We start from the raw sequence: 23,747 nt of genomic DNA, 5'->3' as shown, positions 1-23,747 counted from the left end.
CCCCCCCCCACAGTTAGAAAGCACCTCCCAGGGAACACACTTAAACCTTTGATCACCCCTGGTGTTAACCCCTTCCCTGCCAGTGTCATTTATACATTAATCAGTGCATTTTTTTTTAGCACTGATCACTGTATTGGTGTCACTGGTCCCAAAAAAAATGTCACTTAGGGTCAGTTTTGTCACAATGTCTCAGTCCTGCTAAAAATCGCAGATCGCCGCCATTACCAGTAAAAAAATTGAATAAATAAATAAAAGTTCATAAATCTATCCTGTAGTTTGTAGAGGCTATAACTTTTGCACAAACCAATCAATATACACTTATTGAGATTTTTTTTGTTACCAAAAATATGTAGCAGGATACATATTGGCCTAAATTGATGAAGAAATTCATTTTTTAAATTTTTTTTTTGGATATGCATTATAGCAGAAAGTAAAAAATATAGTTATTTTTTTGAAATTGTTGGTCTTTTTTTTGTTTATAGCGCAAAAAAATAAAAACCTCGGAGGTGATAATATGCCACCAAAAGAAAGCTCTATTTGTGGGAAAAAAAAGGACATACATTTTATTTGTGTACAACGTCGCAGGACCGCGCAATTTTCAGTTAAAGTGATGCAGTGCCGTATCGCAAAAAATGGTCTTGTCAGGAAGTGGGTAAAACCTTCCGGGGCTGAAGTGGTTAAAGTATGAATAACAGTACAGTGCTCGTGCTGTGTAATTTGTCCCCTTGTATAATATAAAATACCTGGCTGATCCTGCCTGGTTCTGTCCTCCCCCCTGTAAACTGGCCACCGTTCATCATGGCTGCTTAGCCCAGACACCGTGGTCAGTGTACGTGTCTCCGTCATCCACAGCTCTCCTCTGTCCTCCTCTTCCCCATCCTCAACCCCCCTCCTCTCCCTACCTGTCAGCTGTGTCAGTGCCAGCCCCCTCCCCCCACTTCCCTCCTGCAGAAATAACTGTGTAATTTTTTAGGCATTCACCTGTCTTCCTTAATGCTAAGTGCCCCGTGTATGTGTTTTATAAAAAAAAATGCCGTATATTTCAGAGCGCCGCTTGGTGCTCACGTGACCACCTGCTGCTCCCTCCCCCAACCTGACAGCTACAGCGGGCAGTCAGGTGAGCACCAAGCGGCGCTGTGATATAAGGTATACAATGGCATTTTTTTAATAAAACACATACACGGGGCACTTAGCATTAAGGAAGACAGGTGAGTGCCTGAAAATTGCCAAGTGGGGTTACAACCACTTTAACCCCATCCCTGCCAGTGTCATTAGTATAGTGGCAGTGCATATTTTTAGCACTGATTACTGTATTAATGTCACTGGTTCCCAAAAAAGTGTCAGTGTCCGATTTTCTGCCGCAGTATCACAGTCCTGCTATAAATCACTGATCGCCACCATTACTAGTAAAAATCAATATACACTTATTGGGATTTTTTTTTTTTACCAGAAATATATTGGTCTAAATTGATGAAGATTTTTAATATTTTTTATTGGATATGTTTTATAGCAGAAAGTAAAAAAATGTTGCTTTCTCAAAATTGTCGTGGTTTTTGTTTATAGCGCTAAAAAAAAACAAACACAGAGGTGATCAAATACCACCAAAAAGTGCTATTTGTGGGAAAAAAAGGACATCAATTTTATTTGGGTACGGCGTCACATGACTGCACAATTGTCAGTTAAAGAAACACAGCGCCATATAGCAAAAAATGGCCTCGTCAATGAGGGGAGGTAAATCTTCTGGAGCTGGTGGTTAAAGCATACCATATTTGATTTGTTTGAGAAGAGTATACATTGTAAGCACTCCAAACAATATTACAACTTGTCCTAAACCCTGACTGGATAGCTATCATGTAAATGTGGAAAAATGTAAATGAATGTTGGGGAAATTGCATATTTCCCTATTATTGGTTCATATTGTGGCTCACTAATGAATTCTAGGCCCCCACGTCCTGGTCAAGGAGCCATAAAAGGACATAAGCATAGCTTTACCATATACCAAAGGAATGTTATTGTTAACTGGTCAAGTCCTTAAGAGGTCATATTGCCAGGGGAGTTGGCTGAGGGAGGTCTTTTCAAGTTCTATATTACCACAGCCAAATCCTATACGAGGCTAGTTTCACCCAGAACGGCCATGAGGCAAGTGTCTGGTCCTGGTCACCTGTGCCATGTTGTGAAACAGCAAATGAGACTCCATGGTGGGAAAGAGCACCTTTAGTTAAGTATTCTTGATATTTTCTTTATCTGTATCTGTCATTATTTTTAATAAATGTTATACTTTTAAGTATTTGCGTGATCTCTCTTTGCACATATCGAATAAAAACCCTAAAAGAACTTAAAATAGCACATGACTGTGATTAAACAATGAATGCATATGAAACATAAGATTTCATACACTGAATGCTATCATTGCCTGTATTAGCCACATACAGTTGTCATAATACAATATTTTTTCCAATAGTTTTCCTTTAAGCTTGATTTCACGATAACAGTGCTGTTCCATTTTTCTGAGATTTATAAGTAAACTTACTCATGACCCTAGTACAGAATGACCTTAATGAAGACTGCAATTATTAAAGTAGAACTATGGATAGAGCAAAGGATGGTTATAGCCCCTGTCAGATTTTTTTTTGTCATATGTGACAGATTGTGGATATTTCCCTTAATTTCTTGTCCCATAGCCAAACAAGAAGAAGGAAGAAGAAATCACTGCAAATTAAAAGAATATCTTGGGGACCCTCCATTACCATTCTGGGGACAACCCAAAATTTGGGATTTTCTTTTACTTCCACTTTCCGTGATAATGTTAAACAGAACAAATAGAGAGGGTGATCTTCTTAATGGGAGTACAGACAGCAAAAAAAAAAAAAAAAAACTGACAGGAGTTCTAATCCCTCTCGACTCCATCCAAAACGAAAAAAAAAAAGTTTTGCTTCTTGTATTCGAATCTCTTTGATAACTGTTGAAACACTTTATATTATGTATTTTACCACTAGGTGTCAGCAAAGTACACGTAAAAATAGTCTACTGTACCATAGAAATAGTAGAGCTAAAGGTAAAGACAAAACTTTTTTTCATATTGGATAGAGTACAGGTGATACTCGAAAAATTAGAATATCGTGCAAAAGTTCATTTGAGAAAGACTCATTACATGCAAAGCAAGATAGTTTAAGCCGTGATTTGTCATAATTGTGATCAGGGGCATTGCTAAGTAGCAAAAAGACCAAAAGACCAGGGGCTTCAGCCCAAAGTCAGAGCGTCAGAGCCCAGCACCGGGGGGGGGGGTGATGGTGCGGCAGATGGTGGGGTTGTATGGAGGGGAGTGTTACCTACCTGACATTCACTGACATACCTGACATGCACTGACCTACCTGACATGCACTGACCTACCTATCTGACATACACTGACCTACCTACATGACATACACTGACCTACCTGACACACACTGACCTGCCTGGCTGACATACACTGACCTACATGACATACCTGACACGCACTAATCTACCTGATACGCACTGACCTACCTATCTGACACACACTGACCTACTTGATACACTGACCTACCTAACTGACCTACCTATCTGACATACACTGACACACACTGACCTACCTATCTGACATACACTGACCCACACTGACCTACCTGACATGCACTGACCTACCTGCCCTTGCCCCCTTAAAGCCTAAGTTTATTTATTTAAAATTAGCCAAGGGGCAGTCAAATCATCAATTGCAGCCACTGTGCCCCGTGAAATGAAGCCACTGTGCCCGTCAAAAGAGAGAAGAGAGAGAATAGACAGAGAAGAAGAGAGAGAGAAGGAAAGAAGGGAGAAAGAGAAAGCGAGAGAGAGAAGGAGAGCGAGAAACACAATGAGAGAGTGACACCTTTTTTTTTTTAAATCTTCTTTCTGTCCCACTCCCAGCCACCATGGCCGTTATTCAGCATGACTCTGGAGGTTGAGGGAGAAGGAGGCGTCGCGTTCTCCTGATCTCCTTCTGCTTTCCTCAGGCCAGGCGGCATATCACTCCGCCTGTCAGTCAGTGCAGTGGGTGGCGCTGCAACGGCCGAATCACACAGGTAAGTTGCGGCTGCCGCCGCTGTCTAACCTATTTTCTCTCCCTTTCTCTTCACTGCAGGATAGGGTTGCCCCCTTTTCTTTAAGCCAAACCTGAACACTTTAGAGGTGCATGGCAAAAAATTTTGGAAAAAAAACTGCATGGCAAATATTAGCACAACACATTTTGGAATGGATTTACACCTCTATTCATACATTATTATATGTGTATGGCGACTGCACAGTATGTTTAAATAAGATTGGAGTGTATTAATACTTTATCCTTTGCGGTTTCCACCATCATTCACAATTCTTTTTTCACATTTAAATTAATATACACTATAGGATTGTAAAGACCTGGGACACCTTTGGGTGCACTAAGGAGAGCAATAATGCAGGACGCTTTATTGGTGAGTGTTACCCCCATAATACAGGGGTCAGTGTTACCCCCATATAATTTAGGGGCCCCCCATAGAGGACCCCCATTAGATCTGAGTCCCCTTATATCAGTGCTCCTCTTAGAGACCTAAAAAAATTAAAATGGAAAAAATGCAGCACAACCTCCCCCTATAATTATATTAATATATGAAAAAATAGTTGTAAATGATGGTGGAAACCCCCATGGATAATCCAAGTACTAATACACTCCAATCTTATTTAAACATATACTGTGCAATCTCCACACACATATAATAATGTATGAATAGAGGTGTAAACCTCCAATTCATTCCAAAATGTGCTAATACCAAATTTGCTTTTTCGGATATTAGCAAAACACATTTTGGAATGGATTTACACCTCTATTCATACACTATTATGTGTGTGGCGATTGCACAGTATATGTTTAAATAAGATTGGAGTGTATTAATACTTGGATTACCCTTGGGGGTTTCCACCATCATTCACAATTATTTGTTCACATTTAAATTAATTATTTTAAATCAATTATAATTATAGGGGGAAGTTGCACTGCATTTTAATTTATTTTTGCATAGTTTTTTCGAGGAGTTTTAGTTTTATTCTAGGTGTTTTTTATTTGTTTTTTTAGATCAGAGTCCCCTATATCTGATCCTCTTTAGAGACAAACCATCAGTCTCTAAGGGGGGTGCTGATATAAGGGGACTGTAATATAATGGGTTTCTCTGAGCAGAGGGAGGGGGAGGTAATATAAGGACAAACTGATCTAATGTGGGTGTTGATATAAGGAGAGTTTCCGTTATTTAGTAGAGGTCTCTAGGGAGGGGGGGGTGGGGGTGCTGATCTAATGGCGGGTGCTGACTGTTGATCTAATAGGTCACCAGCAGTCCGCACCCCCTCTACATTAGCTCAGAGTCCCCTTATATCAGCACCCCCCTTAGATATCTCTAATAGATCGGTGACCCCCCCCCCCCACCATCAGTGTCCCCTGCCCCTAAAGACCCCCATTAGACTGCCTTACCGAGAGACGTTTAGAGTGAGGAAGTGTGGGAGCCGGAGTTTGGGGGCAGAGCGAAGCTGCTCTTCTGTAGTGCCATTTTCCTGCCTTCCATTTTGTGGGGGGGCTTGGAGAGAAGGCATAGTAGAGGCAGATGCTGCATCGCTGTGACCACTGTGTAGGCAGGACACATTTGAACTGGTACACTCACTCACAGGAATGCTGTTAGGAATCATTAGGGGGGAAAAGAGGTGGGGGGAGGGAGGTGAGAGAGGGGGTGCTGACACAGAGGAGGGTGGTGCTGACAGAGGGGGAGGGTTGACAGAGAGGGGGGGGCGATGACAGAGAGGGGGGGGCGCTGACAGAGAGGGGGGGGGCGCTGACAGAGAGGGGGGGGGCGCTGACAGAAAGGGGCGGGATGACAGACGGGGGTGGCTTACAGAGAGGGGCACGCTGACAGACTGGAGGAAGGGCAGATAACAGACCTCAGTAAAGAGGAGACACATCGCGCGCCAGGCAGGGAGGCAGGACTCCGGGCGGCCAAGATCACCCACAGTCCAGCCCAGCCTCCACATGTAACCATTTACCACCTCCACCGGGCCAATCACAGACATGTCCGCCGCCTGCACAGCCAATCACAGAGCGCCTGCTGCCCAGCCCTTGTATGTGACAGAGTGTAACACAGATGTCAGTGGACACGGGAATGGGGATGCGCCGCTCTCGATCTTGCGGCCAGGGCCACTGGTCACAGGATAGCGGAGACATGTCTGTATGCAGCCGCTGCATAACTAAGCAGGGAAAAGAGGTGAGGGAGGTGGCGGTCCGATGGCTCAGTGCCTGCTCGTCTCTCCTCCAACTCCAATGCCGCCCACCGCAGCCGCGACCCGCCCGCTAGTTTCTCCTCAACACCCGCCGCTGAGACTCGGGGCTATGGGCTCCACATTCGGGGCTCCAGCCTCGATAGCCACCCCCTGGCGACACCTCTGATTGTGATGATTATGGCTTACAGCTCATGAAAACCCCAAATCCACAATCTCAGAAAATTAGAATATTACATGCAAACAATAAAACAAGGATTGTACATAGAACAATATCAGACCTCTGAAAAGTATAAGCATGCATATGTACTCAGTACTTGGTTTGGGCCCCTTTTGCAGCAATTACTGCCTCAATGCTGCGTGGCATAGAAGCTATCAGCCTGTGGCACTGCTGAGGTGTTATGGAGGACCAGGATGCTTCAATAGCGGCCTTCAGCTCTTCTGCATTGTTCGGTCTCATGTCTCTAATCTTTCTCTTGGCAATGCCCCATAGATTCTCTATGGGGTTCAGGTCAGGCGAGTTTGCTGGCCAATCAAGCACAGTAATCCCACGGTCATTGAACCAGGTTTTGGTGCTTTTGGCAGTGTGGACAGGTGCCAAGTCCTGCTGGAAAATGAAGTCAGCATCCCCATAGAGCTAGTCTGTGGAAGGAAGCATGAAGTGCTCCAAAATCTCCTGGTAGATGGCTGCATTAACCCTGGACTTAATGAAGCACAGTGGACTAACACCAGCAGATGACATAGCTCCCCAAATCAACACAGACTGTGGAAACTTCACACTAGACTTCAAGCATCTTGCAGTGTGTGCCTCTCCATTCTTCCTCCATACTCTGGGTCCTTGATTTCCAAATGAGATGCAAAAGATGTCTATGGAACACTGAGCAACAGACCAGGTCTGTTTTTCTTTAGCCCAGGTAAGACGCTTCTGACGTTGTTTGTTGTTCAGGAGTAAGAGGAAGAGGAATACAACATTTGAAGCCCATGTCCAGGATCCATCTGTGTGTGGTGGCTCTTGATGCACTGACTCCAGCCTCAGTCCACTCCTTGTGAAAGTCCCCAACACTTTTGAATGGCCTTTTCCTGACAATCCTCTCCAGGCTGCAGTCCTCCCTGCTGCTTGTGCACCTTTTTCTTCCACACTTTTCCCTTCCACATAATTTTCTATTAATGTGCTTTGATACAGCACTTTGGGAACATCCAACTTCTTTTGCAATTACCTTTTGAGGCTTTCCCTCCTTATGGAGGGTGTCAATGATGGTTTTCTGCACAACTGTCAGGTCAGCAGTCTTTCCCATGATTGTGATTCCTACTGAACCAGACTGAGAGACCACTTAAAGGCTCAGGAACCCTTTGCAGGTGTTATGGCTTAATTAGCTGATTAGAGTGTGACACTCTGAGCCTAGAATATTGCATCTTTTCACAATATTCTAATTTTCTGAGCTTGTGGATTTGGGGTTTTCATGAGCTATAAGCCATAATCATCACAATTATGACAAATCACAGCTTGAACTATATTGCTTTGCATGTAATGAGTCTATCTCATATACAAGTTTCACCTTTTAAGTTGCATTAGTGAAATAAATGAACATTTGCACGATATTCTAATTTTTTGAGTATCACCTGTAAGAGCCCTTTCACACTGGGATGGTGGGGGTGATAGCGGTAAAGCTTTACCGCTGTTATAGCTGCGCTTTGGCGCCGATATTGAGGTAGGAGTGGGGCGCTTTTAACCCCTTAGAAGGGGTTAAAAGCTCCCATGAAGCTCCACTACTGAAGCGATTTGCAGGCGCTTCAGCAGCGCTGCCCATGCATTCCAATGAGCAGGGGCAGTTTGCGAGTGGTGTATACACCGCTCGCAAACTGCCCCAAAGAGGCTGCTTGCAGGACTTTTTCTAACGTCCTGCAAGCGCACCGCTCCAGTGTGAAAGCCTGCAGGCTTTCACACAGGGACTGCAGATGAGGGATTTTTCAGGCACTTTACAGGCGCTATTTTTAGCGCTAAAGCGCCTGAAAAACTTCCCAGAGAGAAAGGGGTCTTAGTCTAGGTTCAGCTTTTTATGCGGGTTTTTGTGCTGCATGGTACTGTGGCACCATGTGGTTTCCCACATTCAAAATATGCTCCATTTTCAAATGCATAGGGGTGCAATTAAGAATTAATGCCCCCCCCCCGCATCAGATGTGTAAACCTAGCTTAAGGGAGGGATTTTTTGCCCTATGTGTCACACTGGAGAGATTTCCCTTCACTTCCTGTCTCTTAGCCAAAGCGGGAAGTGCGAGGAAATCCCACAAAAGTGAGGGAATCCCTGGTTGTTACCAGGGTCACCAAAACTAGTGTCCCCAAAGGAAGATTTCCTCTCTGTTCTTGTTTGGGTGACAACTCAAAGTATGAGACTTTCTTTTAATTTGTGTTCATGGGCGTCCACAGAACTTTTTTCAGGGGGGTCAACATTTTAAAGGTGTTGTAAAGGCAGAAGGTTTTTTTTGTTGTTATCTTAATGCATTCTATGCAATAAGATAAAAAACCTTCTGTGTGTAACAGCCTCCCCAGCACCCCCTAATTACTTACCTGAGCCCCTTCTCTCTCCAGCGATGTCGACGAGTGTCTGGGACACTCCTCCTGATTGGCTGAGACACAACAGCCATGTCATTGGCTCCCACGGTTGTCAATCAAAGTCAGTCAGCCAATCAGGGGAGAAAGGGGGCAGGGACAGGTTGGGGCTCCGTGTCTGAATGGACACACGGAAATCTGACTCGACTCGGGTGCCCCCATAGAAAACTACTGGCTGAGGGGGCACTCGATAGGAGGGAGAAACCAGGAGCAGCAAAGAGGGACCCGAGAAGAAGAGGATCCGGGCTGCTCTGTGCAAAGCCAATTGCACAGAGGAGGTAAGTATAACATATTTGTTATTTTTGTTTTTTAAACGAGACTTTATGATCACTTTAAGGTCACCCATGCTCCTCCCCTTTTTGACATGAAGGGGAGGGGCTAAGTCATTATTACATAAAGCACAGGCATGCAAAGGTTTGAGAAACCATTGTCTGATTAGCAATTTCTAATCTGTTTTTATGTTTACAGAGGTTTCCACTACTGACTTTTCTTTTTGAAAATGCCAGCAATCTGTTGTTCCAATATTTAGCTTCATTAACCCGGAGGAGGTATGCAGATAAGAATTTTTAACTTTCCTTAAACTTTTCTGATGTGCATACAGGCTCTGACTTAGAAAGCATTCAGACCCATGGGTCAGCATTACAGCCAGATAAAGAGCATTTTTAGAAGGTTAGCAATGATATCTCCCTCATATCTATTATTAAATAATTAATTTAACACCTTGAGCGCAATTATACAAGTAGTGCTGTTAGATGATCTCCAGAACATGAACACAGGCTGCCTCACCTCGGGCAGGTGCTGGTGGGCACCTCACACTCAGCTCTTCAAGCGTGCTCCCTTCCTTCCCTCAGGCTCTGAGCCACGCTGCCAGAAGATGGAGGAGGTGGGTGGAGCCAAAATTGACCAGGCATGAAGAAGGAAGAAGTTCCTCCTCCGCTCTGAATGCTGGGGCCTCGTCTTGGCCTCATGACGTGACGTCACTGGTTACTGGTTACAGTGGGCAACAGAGAGGTCAGCGGACAGTGCAATAAGAGAGTCTAAGGAATTGGGGTGGCGCTGCTGCTGAATGTAACAATGAGTGACTGCCACAGCTTCTGCGCCCCCCCTTTGCCGCAGCTTGAAGTGCACCCTGGGCACCCGCCCAGGATTGGCCCTGAGTGTCCGTGTGCCCCCAAATGCGGACACCCATGTTTGTGTTACATAATGGTAAAGGAAATTTAGAGATGTACTTTGCTGACACCTAGTGGTAAACTACATAATATAAAATGTTTCAATAGTTATCAGAGAGGAATACAAGAAGGATGACTAATGGCAAAACTTTGTTTTTTAATGGGGGCAAAGCCAGCATTAAAAATGTCAAATGTGTTCTAATCTCTCCCAGCTCTATCCAAAAAAAAACCTTTAGTTAAACTTGAAAAAAAAAGCATTGGTTTACCAAACAGGGTACATTTGTAACAGAGAGTAGACATTACTACAGATAAAATGTATGAAAATAACGCTCCTGATGAAGTTGCTGGAGCCGCCATACATGTAGAGCTATCTGCCACCAGTACTCATGTTATTCAGCATTGATCTGGGATACACCACTTTTATATTTTTGCAATTTTAGTATTTTTCTATTTCTATTTTTACATTTCTATTTCTTTTTTGTTGGCTCTTTGATTTTAGATTTTTATGTGTTTTTGGATTTTTTCCACATTTTTATTTTCCCAATATGTTTGGGTGGTGTTGGCTATTGGTGTTACAAAATGTCCTATGATTGTACTTTGCAACATATACATTTATCCACATATTTTGTTTTGTATATGCTTATACTGTATGTACATTTTAAATTGCAACACATATGGTATGTATATAGTTTACTGAGCCGGGTCAGTGTCATTCAGAACTTTATTTAGTTTCCAGATGGATGATAAAACTATATAGGGAGAGGCTAAAGTACTGACAGTTTTTGATGGGGGCAAGATTTGCACATTTCTTGATGTTTTAAATCTGTGGGTTATATCTGTGAAGCATAGGGGGTTATTTACCAAAGGCAAATCCACTTTGCACTACAAGTGCACTTGGAAGTGCAGTTGCTTTAAATCTGAGGGGAAGATCTGAAATGAGGGGAAGCTCTGCTGATTTTATCATCCAATCATGTGCAAGCTAAAATGCTGTTTTTTATTTTCCTTGCATGTCCCCCTCAGAGCTACAGCGACTGAACTTCCAAGTGCACTTTCAGTGCAAAGTGGATTTGCCTTTAGTAAATAACCCCCATAGTGTTGCAATATTTATAATAACGTTTTTTTTCATACAATTTTTGTGGTGTGAACATTTGTTTCAGGGAGTACTTTTCATGTGGCTTTTGTGTTCTATTATGGTTCCCTTTTCTGCAAAGTTGGTTGGGCTGGTTTGTGTTTTAAAGTCAGAAAAGTGAGGCTGCAATGTATAGCTAGCAGAGCACCAGGGATTTAAATGTTTCTCAAAAGAAAGCTCAAGTTTGAAATGTTATTAAATCAGTAAAGCTGAATTCTGGTAAGAATAAAAATTGACCTTCGCTGTTGGTCTCCCACTTACTGGATGGATTAAATGCTAATTCTCCATAAGGGGAACAGAAAAAGCAGGCTTTTTTTTTTCTATATTCCTCACTCCCACAGACCTTGTCCCAGCTGCACTACTGATCTCCAAAAGTCTCTTCTCTTCACTACTTCATCAGTCGCAGGCACTCTGACATCATCAAGTATAATGCAGGACAAGGCAGTCCTGCATTGTGAGGACACTGTAGGCCCACCCAAAACCCTTAGCGTTGAAGAGCGCCTGAGAGATGAAGAGCGCCGGCTATTGGAGGAGTGAGGATTAACTACTTTTCCTGTTCCCTCAAGATAAACATGGGCATTTAACCTTTCTCATACACGAGGAAGCCCGCTGTGAAGGGTTCATTTTTATCTTACTTGAAATTTAGCTTTGATGAAATATAATAATGTCATCTACATTCTGCCTACTAGCGTATATACAGTGTGTACTGCGTTCAAGGTACGCCTCTGGTGAGAACTGTCACAGTTGCCAGTATGCATAGGTCAGCTCTCAAACAAACTTTCAAGCCCTAAATGGCTGGTGCCATAGCTGATCAGTAACATTGCAACTGCAGATCTAAACAGAGGTAAAGATGAAATTGTCCTTGGCAGACAGGAAGATTTATATCTGCTGTAATGAAGCAGAGAAAGCTCCAAGATTGTAGGCAAGACAGTCATGTTGCTTTGATTGGTGATGTGACATGCTGTCCGCTTAGCTTTTTTTTTTTATTTAACAAAACTTTCATTCAGTTCTGTCGTGCTGCTGCATCGCTGTGCTTGTGTGCAACGCTCCTTTTGTCCTTTTTTTTTGTGTATTTACCACGGCAGGATGACCACTTTTTTAATAAGCCCCTTAGGCTGATGGCACATTGGGGATTCCATCTCAGGTGACATAATAAAGTGATTGTAAATGATCAACTTTTAAAACATTTGTATAGATATAAAAAAACATTTTTTCCCTTTTTTATATGTGATCACATTCCCTCTGTTCTAAGCTGCATAAGGCTGGGTTCCCACTTATGCCGGATGTGGCTCGCAGAAGGGTTCCGGTGCATCCCTGTTTTCCGTTTCTGGAGGAATCAGGCCCAAATTTTTGCCTGAATTCTGACCTAAAACAGAGCCAAAGACACACAGGACCCCTGCGCAATATGCTCCGCAGCCGCTCCGGAGATGTGTGAACTAGCTTCATTGAGAGTCGGTCACAATCTCCTGTCATGCAGATTGGATGCGGGGAAAGCCGCATCCAATTTACATTAGTGTGAACCCAGCCTAAGAGTTGTTGGGAGGAGAAACAACTTTACACTGAGCTTCCCAGTGAAAGGCTGTGCAGGGGGGGTGTCAGGACAAGTTTGATCATTGGAAGAGAGTAGGCTGAGTGCCCAGCATAGCTAGAGAACTGACCACGGTGTGTTCTCCTGCTTAGTGTAGTCAGTTTTTAATAGGAAAGCAGAGGGACTGACCGGAACACCAGGGATTTCACACAAGGGAAGCAGTACAAAGAGAACAGGATACTTTTTCATATAAGTACATTGTACAGCAGGCACATATCAGGATTATGAAATGTTGGGGTAAAAAAACGCTTTAACTGCCACCCATCCCAGCTCTTGGTGTGACTTATGACCTTTCCTCCCAACTGACAGTGCTGATGCTTGGTGATTGGTGGTTAGGCACCCAGCATTGTCACATGGTGCAGGAAAAAGAGTCCCCATTTCTGTGTTAAGTCCAAGTTATGGGTCAAGCTTCCCATCTTCACTCCATTCAGCCAGTGGAGATGCGAGAGAGCAAAAAAAAGGGGAGCATGTGCACCTGGGGTAGGTGAAGCTGAGTGAACCTGTTACTTTGCCCTGCATGGCCAAAGTACAGGTTCACTTTAAGTACCACATCCAGTCCAGCCAATTTTCATATCTTTGGTATGTTAAATCTACAAAAATCTAGTATGCAGCATGCAGGAAATGATTAAAACATACAATTACTTACATGAATTGCTGAGTAAAGCCTGTATGCAAAATATAATGGTTTGTCTCGAACACAGGACACTGCAGAATAAATCAGTAGTTTTATCAAATCTTTTTATAAATAGGAGCAAGTTTCATTTATAATTACTATATTTCTGATATCCAGGAAATACAAATGTATAGAAAAGAAAAGATACAACCAACTAACCAATAGGTATTATACCTTACTAATTATTTTGAAAGCAAAAGACAAAACTTTACATTTTTTTTCAGTAGTATTCTATTAGTAATTAAAGGGGAACTTTATTTTACCCTGCTCATTTTTCTTTTTTAATCTCCTCTTACCTGTCATGCTGTGGTGTTCTCAGCATACTCACCTGCCCAGCGAGTCCAGCATGGTCTTGCTGTAGCCCACCACTCGCTGGTTCTATCTTCCCCCCTGATGTCATCAGGGAGCCAGCTTTCTCATTTGGGTTCTGCATCTGGCCCCCTGATGAAGTAGCAACCAGGAATGCCCTTCTGCTGCTGTTGAATGGATACTGCTTCCTCCTAGGTTGTCTGATGTAGATATCTCAGGAGGCTGCAGCAGTAGCTCACTTCTGGAGGTAGGGAGTGGGTAGAGGCTGATTTTTTAATTAAAAAAAAAAAAGCAAACAAACGAAAAAAAATTGTCGGCATAAGAAATTTACAAGTGCGTTAGCACAAACATAAGTTTTGGCGTGAAAGTCTACTTTGTAGTAATTTGAATCATTTCATAATATGACTTGAAAGCATAGCAATTGCTTGGGTGAAAACAAATAAACATGCAAATATGCCCTACTGGTTTATCTACTTCTGAATTGAGGCTTGAATATGGGGTCTACTTTTCATTTTAAGGAAAAAAAAGCATGTAAATAGAAAATGAATTTCATGTACATCAAAGGAGTCTATACTGCAATTAGCGGACCTCCAGCTGTTGCAGAACTACAAATCCTATGAGGCATAGCAAGTCTCTGACAGCCACAAGCATGACACCCAGAGGTAGAGGCATAATGGGACTTTTTTGCAACATCTGGAGGTCCGCTAATTGCATATCCCTGCTATACTGTAACATGTTCAAAAACTATATGCAATTCTATATTTTATATGCACAGAGAGGGAGAGTAAATGATAATAATATATACTAAAATTGTAAATTTGCCATTAGGAAAGTGAGCTTTGAATGTACCACCCGTCCAAGTCATGGGCCATTAGTTTGCATAATAAAGCAATTTTAAAAGCTGAAATTCAAACAAGCAGTGAAATACAACAGACACCCCTGCCCAAAAGCACTGCCAGATCCTTGGCTTCTATAGCAGCAGCAGTAGCAGTAGCTCAACTAGGTCAAGACAACTAATAATCACACTGCCTGGGATTACATGAAGAGACAGAAGCATTTGAGGTAGCCTACGTCCTTATAAGATCTGTGGTTAGCTCTCCAAGATGTTTTATTGAATCAGTTCTTGAATGGTGTGATGTTTTTACCAATATAATAGAGGGCGCACAGACATCAGAGCAGGTAAATGACAAAGTCATGAGGTACATGTTAGGCGATATTTAATTGCAATGCGTTTTCCAGAATGGGGGTGTAAGAACATTTGGCCAGTTGTCGTGATGACAGGTGCTTCATTCAGGGCATTGAAAACATCTAGCAGGTGAAGCCACAACCGCAGTAAAGGAACAGGGGCGATACTGGTCCAGACCAACATATCCCTAAAACTGCACCCCCTGTGGTAACTCATAGTAGGTATGAGAGCATTAGACATAGGAAAGCTAGAGTCACTTGAGATAAAGGGCCACAGAGAGGATGCCATCCTTCCCCATAGAAGAAAAAAAGAACTGATTCTGATGTAGCATTCTACCTGAGAAGTTAGTACTCTATGATAGAATGATGGCTCATCTCTGAGTGCAGAGAAAGTACTATAGAATATCCCCTATCAGAAAAGTGTGCAATCATTTCATTTGCTGCAGTTGGGTGGTCTGTGGGTTTGAGTGGCTCCTGAGTACCCTTGAAATGGCCATACATTATACAATTCTCTTGTTCAATTTCCTTTAGATTTAACTTCACCTATGTAGTACAAGGACTTATCTGGTTTTAGACAAATTAAAAGTGTCTAGGTTAGACCTCATATTATATGGTTTTGGTAAATCTAAAGGAAAATTGTGCAAGAAAATTGTATAATGTATGGGCAGCCTTAAGCCTTGTATGCACGGTACGATTGTTGGCAGGGGATTGTCTGTTGACAGACTGTTGTCCTAAAATCTTACCATTAGTACGCTCCTTTTACACAAATCCGTCGCACAAAAGTCGAAATTACAAACACGCATTCTCGGAATCAATGCTCACCAAACACGAAATTAGCAGAAGGGGCCCAAAGGGTTGCGCTCAAGAGCTGAAATTCCGTCACTACGTTTATGTTTGTGGCACGACAATTGTCTAACGTCAGTATGCAAGACAAGATCCTGGCACATGCCCTTAAGACAAAAATCAGACGCTTGTTTGGCCAACAATCGTACTGTGTGTACGAGGCTTAAGGCTGGCCATACATTATACAATTATCTTACAACTTTCTGTACAATTTTCTTTAGATTTACCTTCAACTATGTAGTGCAAGGGCCTGCCTAATTGAATATAATTGAAAGTGTTGTTTAGTTTTGACCTCATATTATATGGTTTTTTGTAAATCTAAAAGAAAGTTGAACATGTATGGCCAGCCTTAGCATCTGAGATTGATTTATAATAGAATTTCCCATCCTGTATTCAAGGGAGTAGAAAGGAGGCAGAGAAATTCCAATCTACAGGCTGGTTATCAGAGATTTTCTGTTCTAAACATCTTAGAACTGTTTTCCCATAGTAATGTAAAGTACATTTGTCTTATTATGGAAGGGAGTATATAACCCATGACTTATTATTAATTGCCATATTTTACAATGTTATTTATTACAGTATTATGGTATGTAAGTAGAACACATAACACCTATTTACCTATTGCCAAGAGGAGCTGTTGGAAGTAGCCATCATAACATTCTTCAATAGTTGCGGCTATGTCTTGTCCAGAGAGATTTTGGAATTCTTGGAAAACTTAAAAAGCAGAACAACAGAGAATATTTCTTCACTTATCTCAAGTACCTTTTATATTCCTAATGATTCCTATGTATGATGTTTTTCAAAGCTGTCACATAACCATCATACACTACATGCTGCATGGTCATTTTTTATCACTTACAGTATAATCCTGCAATGTAAAAGAATGTCCTCCTGTCTAATTATTCATTAATTGAAAGTTCTGTCTAAAGTATACATGTTTGCTAAATAATCGTACAGCACTGATATACAGTAGGTATCAAAACCTATGCATATTTGCTCTTCCTGTATTCAGTATGAATATTAGTAAGCTAGTAAGCTATTGCATGACCCCTTTTGAGATGTGTGTGTGTGTGTGTGTGTATGTATGTATATATATATATAACCTGTTTATAACCTGTTTCCCCGAAAATAAGACCTAGCCCGATTGTCGGTGATGGCTGCAATATAAGACCTAGTTAAAGTCCTTGTAGGTCTTATTTTCAGGGTAGGGCTTATTTTCAGGGAAACAGGGTAGGACTTATTTGGGGGGTAGGGCTTATATTGCAGCCATCACTGAAAATCATGCTAGGTCTTATTTTGGGGGAAACAGGGTATATACACTGTATATAGACATTCTTTTTGAAATTCAAGATAAATAGAAGAAAATAATTAAATAAAACATTGAGAATTAAATTCATTTTTGGCTATTCTTCTGCTTAATATAGAAACAACAATACATTACAAAATTAAGACCCCAAATTTAGTTAAAAAAAGGGTATAAAAATATTTTGGAATTCAAAACCTTTAAAATGTTTTTTTCTTTTCCATGAACTGATGAATACCAAAACTTTATTTAATATTTGATCTGTTCACAAAGGTTTTTAATAATTACTCCTGGACATGAATGGGGTACAATGGGCAAGAAGTTCCACTTTTGCAATAAATTCAGAGAGTGTAGTTATCTATGTTTTACACAGTGTTTATCACTGGTGTACTATCTATAGTACTATTTTGTAAGTTTAAACATCAAAGTATTGCAAATATGTACCCATCCATAATTGTTGGTGGCTTTTGTTACATAGAATCATTTGCATCAAATTCTTGTGTTCGCCTGTTCTCCTTTGGCAAGCCTCCCATAGAACCTAGAATATAGCAGAATACAAAATGTTTTTGCAGTTCCTTAAATTTTTCAGTATATTATACTAGCAGCATTAGGCACATAATAAGTATGCCTGTGTGGGCAGCATAGCCTCCATTATGTTGGTTATCGTGAAAACTCAAAATTAGTTGCATGCTATACATATCATTCAATAAATGTCTAATTATGTACATGGGCAGTGTCACAACATTAGTTTTGCTTAAATAGAACCAGACCAAGAATGAATCCTCTGTTGGTTGTTTACTGATGCCTGTGGTCCTAGTAGGAGCTCCTCATCCTATTTCTTTAGGTTAAAGAGGAGCTCCAGTAACTTTTGTGTTTAATAAAAGTCAGCAGCTACAAAAACTGTAGCTGCTGACTTTTAATATACAGACACTCACCTGTCCCAGGATCCAGCGATGTGCTCAGCTGAGTTGTCCCTTCACTTGGTCTTCTGTTCTCGGTGTCGCATGTCAACTGTGGGCACCAAGCTGTGACAGCTTGCAGCTTCACAGCCGGGTGCCCACTGTGCATGCGCAAGCCACGCTGCACATTGTGAATTGTCCTTCAGTCTTCTGGGACCTGTGATGTGTCCCAGATGACTGCAGGAAGGGAGGAGAAGAGAACTTCTGCTTGGATCATCTAGGTGACAGACAGATGCTGACAGGCTGACAGATGCTGTGGCTGTACATGTATAACCTTACATTCTGGACTCAAATTGGGCCACTCATACATCCCTATACTTATGCAATCACTCGAATGTGAATACACATGTGCATTACAAACATGACGGTAATGCACAGGTCTATTCACAGCGGCAGGCACACATTATAGAGTGCATAAACTGCGTGTGCTGGTGTGAGTTCTGCACAAGTGCTGCAAAGCATTGTTACAATTCACCACAGTGCTTGATTTTTTTCTTTTTTTTTTTTTTTTTTTTTTTTAATAGAATTTATTAGTTGACAAACATGGTATAAAGGTCAGAGTGAAATAACAAGGAAAGAATTTTCACAACATTAAATGTACTTTGCACAGTAAAAATATTCTGTAAACAGGGAATGGGATTAATGGATTACAATTTGTCATGCGTCACATTTTACATAGGGGGGAGCAAGAAACAAGGTAAGAACTGGATGGATCTAAACAGTGATTCGGAAAAAGATTTTTTTCTTTTTTAAAATTACATTAATTCAACTCTATGTGCAGCAGCATGTTGCGAAGCATTGTAACACACTGTATTACAAAAAAATGTATGGCTACATCATTTTACCGCAGCCCACACCAATGCAGCGCACACATGGCACTGCAGACTGGGCATTACTACAACACAGTGGTGGCCCGTCCATTAGGGGTGCACGGGTGTCGCCCCCCCATCCAGACCGACCCAGCAGCCGCCATGATGGATGGCTCACCCGCAGAGGCTCCACTCCCCAGCTCAGACAGGGGGGGGGGGTAGCATTGGTTTGCTGAATTATTGAGCACCACTGCTGCAACACATCCCTTTTAGCTTAATGACAGTTTTGAACACCTTTGATTTTCACCATTTCGCAAAAAAACAACAATTTATTAACTTTATCCATTTTCAGCTTTTAGTGGGATTTTAGTTAGAATGTATGGCTGTTATGGTAAATTACGTTGTGTTTGTGAGCACTAATAATGATTTTAGTGTATTTTTATCATTCACAGAAAATGTATATTTTGGGGGGTGGCTTTTACAAACTCTTAAAGCTTTAAGTAAAAAATGAAAAAAGTGAAAAATTGCAAAAGTGATCTAGCCACCTGGATTTAAAGTTGGAGCGCAAGGCTTGACAGTGAAAGGGTTAAACTCTTGAAGCCATGCTGCAGGTGTGGTTATTGGTTACAACCCTTAATTTTGCACCGTGTTGCTTAGTTTCCAAGGTTATTAAATGTTGTGTGTGTAGCTCTCTGGTTCTAAAATATGGGGCTATATTGTAAATTTAGTTTTTGGCTGAGCTGTAACCAGCTCAGATTTGATTGTACATAGTTTATTGGATCTGTTCTAATCTTGACTGTGTTGTGCATTTCCCACTGTTGCCAGTAGCTGTCACTGGTACCACAGGACAGTGTGAGAATAACAACAAGGTTAAGCTGTAATACATATTCTTTTTCCAGAAACAGCCCAGTAGGAGGTTCCTAGCCACTGTGCATTCTGGGAGGGGGTATTTATGGGAAATATGCCATGTGCTTTATTCAGTCCTGACCTCGTGGCCCTCCAGGCCTGGAGGCTACACTGCTGCAAACTGTGCAAGTAGGCCCAGAAGCCTGCCTGGGGCCTACTACTACTTCTGAGGTGGTCCTTAGGCTGCCTTGCCTGTTTGGAAGAAGCCGAGCCAAGCTGAGGAGTTCCAGGGGAGGACTCTTGCTAGAGAGAGCCAGGATGAAGGCTGGTCTCTCAGAAGGGCCTGGTGACTTACTTGGAGGATGCACCTACATCTAACCTACCCTCACAGTACTGCCGGGTCGGCTTAAAGGTTCTGTTACTGTGAAGAAGCTGTTCTACATCTAAACTATCCTTACAGTACTGCCGGGTCGGCTTAAAGGTTCTGGTACTGGAAGCTGTTCTACAATCCAATCAAGGTAACTAACTCCTGGCTGCTAAGTTTGTGAGAGAGACTTATCCAGGCATCTGCTGGCTGCTAAGTCTGTGAGAGAGGCTTATCCAGACATCGTACTGGTTGCTAGGTCTGTGGCAGAGATCTACCTAGCTATACAAGATCTGCTAAGAGAAAGCTGTGTTTTGTCCTTTATTCTGAAGAGTCTGTAAGTGATCTGCTACAAAAAGTTATCTGCAACTTCCCTTCAACCTCTTTACTACTACTTCTTTCAAGTTCTTCATTAAAGCATTGAAAACTACCTAAAGTGACTGGTACCTGTATTGTTCTAACATCCCATTATGGCCATGGACTCAGCCCTGGGGTGAATGTAAGTCCGCTCCCTGAATCCGGAGGTACCCTCTTTGCGCCCAGTATACCCAGGGGGGTGCTACATGTGCAACCTGGGTTATGCAATAAGTTACAAAACAAAAAGGGATGGTTTATCAAGAGATTATTTTGCTGCCAGCGACTTGCACCCACAACCCTTTTCTAATGCACTAGCACTTTTCCATGCTTCGTGGAGACTCTGGCTCTGTTCCCTCCCACTGCTTACCTTGATGAGATTCTCCACAACACAATACACAATACATTGAGATTTCAGGCCAAGGCTGGCCATACATTATACAATTTTCTCATACAAATTTCCTTAAGTTTACCAAAACCATACAATATGAGGTCAAACCTAAACACTTTCAATTTGTATGCAATCAGGCGGGCCCTTGGACTACATAGCTGAAGGTAAATTGTATAATGTATGGCCAGCCTTAGAGCTGTCATAATGTTTTTGGTCCAGCCTGGGAACTCAAATACAAAGGCCTGACAGTTTTCTTTCCTCTACTTTTTAAAACCCTGTGTTCTGTAAAAAAGCTATGTAACATATATAATGGGAGGTAAGTGTTCTTTTTATGTACCATTGCATCTTGAGCCGCTAATCCAGGGTCTGCATAGCCTTCCTCTCTTACAGCCTGTAATGAAAAGCATTATTCAGTCAAATTATTTATCCCATGAATAATCTAAATACTTAGGTAGCATTGCAATCTATATTAATCTATCAAGCCATCTGACTTTCAAGGATAGTGGGGAACAAAAAGAATGCCAAAATATTAGGGATGTAATCTATAATGTCTACAGTTTCATATAGATTATTTAACATGCCAAATGCTGGCCATGTGATGTGTGGACTATGGAGATCTAACAAGGCGCTTCCAAAAACACCAGGCCATATTTGCTTTCCATATATTTATTATTTTTTTATTGTATGTTTTTTAAATGTTTTCCAAAAAGAGAATACAAAGTTTGCATTTTTGGAAAAAAAAAGAAGAACGTTGCAAAAGAAACAATAGTGCACAAAGCAGAACATTAAATCCAATGAATGGAATAACACATATATGAACACTGAATAGAACAATCACATATATGGCGCATATAGATATCAATACTTAAAACTAGAAAACTAAAAATGAATTAGAAATATACACCAGGGGTTCCGGGTCAGTAAAAAGGAGATATGGAAAGGTGAGGGTTTATTATCAGGCAATGCCGACAAAGACCAGGCGCAATTAAGACGGGGGGTGGGGAGCGGGGGGTCCATACTCAGATTGGTCCTAAGGATCCCAGATCTTGTTGAACCAGGTCACAGCATCGCCCACCAGAGCAGTCACATATTCCATTCTCTGAATCTCTGAGATATTGTGTAGGAGTTGGGATTGAGTAGGGGGCTGTAGAGGATAACCAATGGATAGCTCTCTTAGCTGCTAATAAAATATATGAGGCCAGTCTATTTAGACATTTTACTATGTCAGGGAATCCATATATTTTAAGCTTCTAGATCAATAACTCTTGCTTTATTAAGTATGATACCTTAGCAACATTTTTTAAATTTTTTAAAAACAGTTCAAATTTTTGTATTGTTAAAAAAATCATAAAGCAGTGTATGGGAAAAAAAACATACAGTATATTGTTTCTTTGTGACTGATTTTAAAGAAGAAGTTTGGAGTTGTTAAAAAACCAAACATACATACTTACCTCCGTGCTGCACCATCGGTCTTCAGCAGCTGTACCCCTCTGGCTCTAAGCCCGAGAGCTGAGCAATTACATGATTGCTGATTGCTCAGTTCTAGGTCAGCTCTGAGCAGAGAACAGTGACTGTCAGTCACCGCTATTTGCTCTGCTCCTCCAACACTCACTGGAGTGGCGAGCTGGAGAAAGGGCAGGCACAGCTGAGTGCCGGAGCCAGCTGTCACAGGAGTCACAGAAGTAAGTGCACTCAGGTATGTGCACTCATGTGACCCACAAGATCTTTGGCCATACTTCTCTTTTAATGGAAGTGGAAACTTTCAAACAGCCTTTTCTGAATGTTTCCTTATCCCATTATGTCTCGCTGTGCTGATCTAACCCACTCTCCTCCTCCTACATTGGTGTTCTGTTGTTATATGTACATGCGGCTGACCTATTCTCTTCTTTATAAAGTCTGTGCGCGCAAAGTAGAACCACATAGGTGTTACAGTCTCATGGCCCATAGAAATGTATGGAGTTCTACTGCTAATGCACAGGCAGCAGGGCCCACACCCAGCATTTAGTGACAGTGCTGCTTATCTTGCAGTGACCCCTACACATACCAGTGTTCAGCTTCCCAGATAGCAAGCAATTGTGCTGCAAGTTTGTTGCACAATTGCAGCAAATCTGCATTGTATGACTCCAGATCAACTTTCTTTGCAAACATTCTGCAAGTCTGCTGCAAGTTCTGGTTCAGATATGTTGTGCAAAAGTCATCTCACCACAGGGGGCACTGTGATTGAGCTCTTGCTGTAGACTCACCACTGCAACTTTACTCTTGCCACGCAAATTTGCTACAAATTGGGAAAGTGTCAACTAGAACTTGTGCTTCAAGTGTTCTGCAAGTGAACAACTTGCCACTGAAAATGTGCAGCAAGTTAACAGACCTACAATTCAACACTGGCACAAATTTGTGGCAAGTTATACTTGCAATCTGGGTTCTGGCACAGAAGGCCTTCCATCGCTAATAAGTTATTGTTGGCTCTACAGTAGATAATGTGACCACAAATAAGTTATTAGTAATGGGAGACTTTCTGTGCTGGTAGCTGACTTCAGCATCTGTGGAAATCACTGCAGGATAGAGGAGATTAGCAGCACTGTCACTAAAAGTTGGGTCCGCCTTAGGGGTAATGGCTTACACAGGCCCTGTAATTTCTAGCTTTGCAGCTTAGGGCACTGCATGCAGGTGCGTTTTGCTATTGCACCTGCAGCTGCCCTGTTGTAGTGAATGCAGATGCAGTGGTTGCACAGACACAGCTGCATGTCAAAGGTTGACACATGGGCAGGAGCAGATGCACGTATCCAAACACAGTGTGCATTCAGGTCCGTGCACTCACCCCTGCTGACATGTCACATTTTGACATGCGATCGTGTCTGTGCAGCTGATACAATTGCATTCACCTCTCTCCTGCGTGCAGCCTTAGGTGCATGCAGGTGCAATAACAAGG

The 23,747-nt window shown here is 42.0% G+C and overlaps 1 protein-coding gene across 1 annotated transcript in view; it reads right to left on the bottom strand.

Annotated features, from left to right (window-relative positions):
- Positions 1–23,747, bottom strand: part of ANXA10 (annexin A10) — a 109,976-nt gene that overhangs the window by 26,383 nt on the left and 59,846 nt on the right. The window contains exons 7-10 of the mRNA XM_073606111.1: positions 21,156–21,209; positions 17,540–17,633; positions 16,411–16,506; positions 13,429–13,487 (exon numbers count right to left, since the gene is read on the bottom strand). Of these exons, the coding sequence (XP_073462212.1) occupies positions 13,429–13,487; positions 16,411–16,506; positions 17,540–17,633; positions 21,156–21,209 (303 nt within the window). The remainder of the gene's footprint in view (positions 1–13,428; positions 13,488–16,410; positions 16,507–17,539; positions 17,634–21,155; positions 21,210–23,747) is intronic.

This window comes from Aquarana catesbeiana, linkage group LG01 (assembly GCF_042186555.1).
Source record: "Aquarana catesbeiana isolate 2022-GZ linkage group LG01, ASM4218655v1, whole genome shotgun sequence".
Taxonomy (NCBI): Eukaryota; Metazoa; Chordata; class Amphibia; order Anura; family Ranidae; genus Aquarana; species Aquarana catesbeiana.
This window is presented reverse-complemented; position numbering and strand designations above follow the sequence as displayed.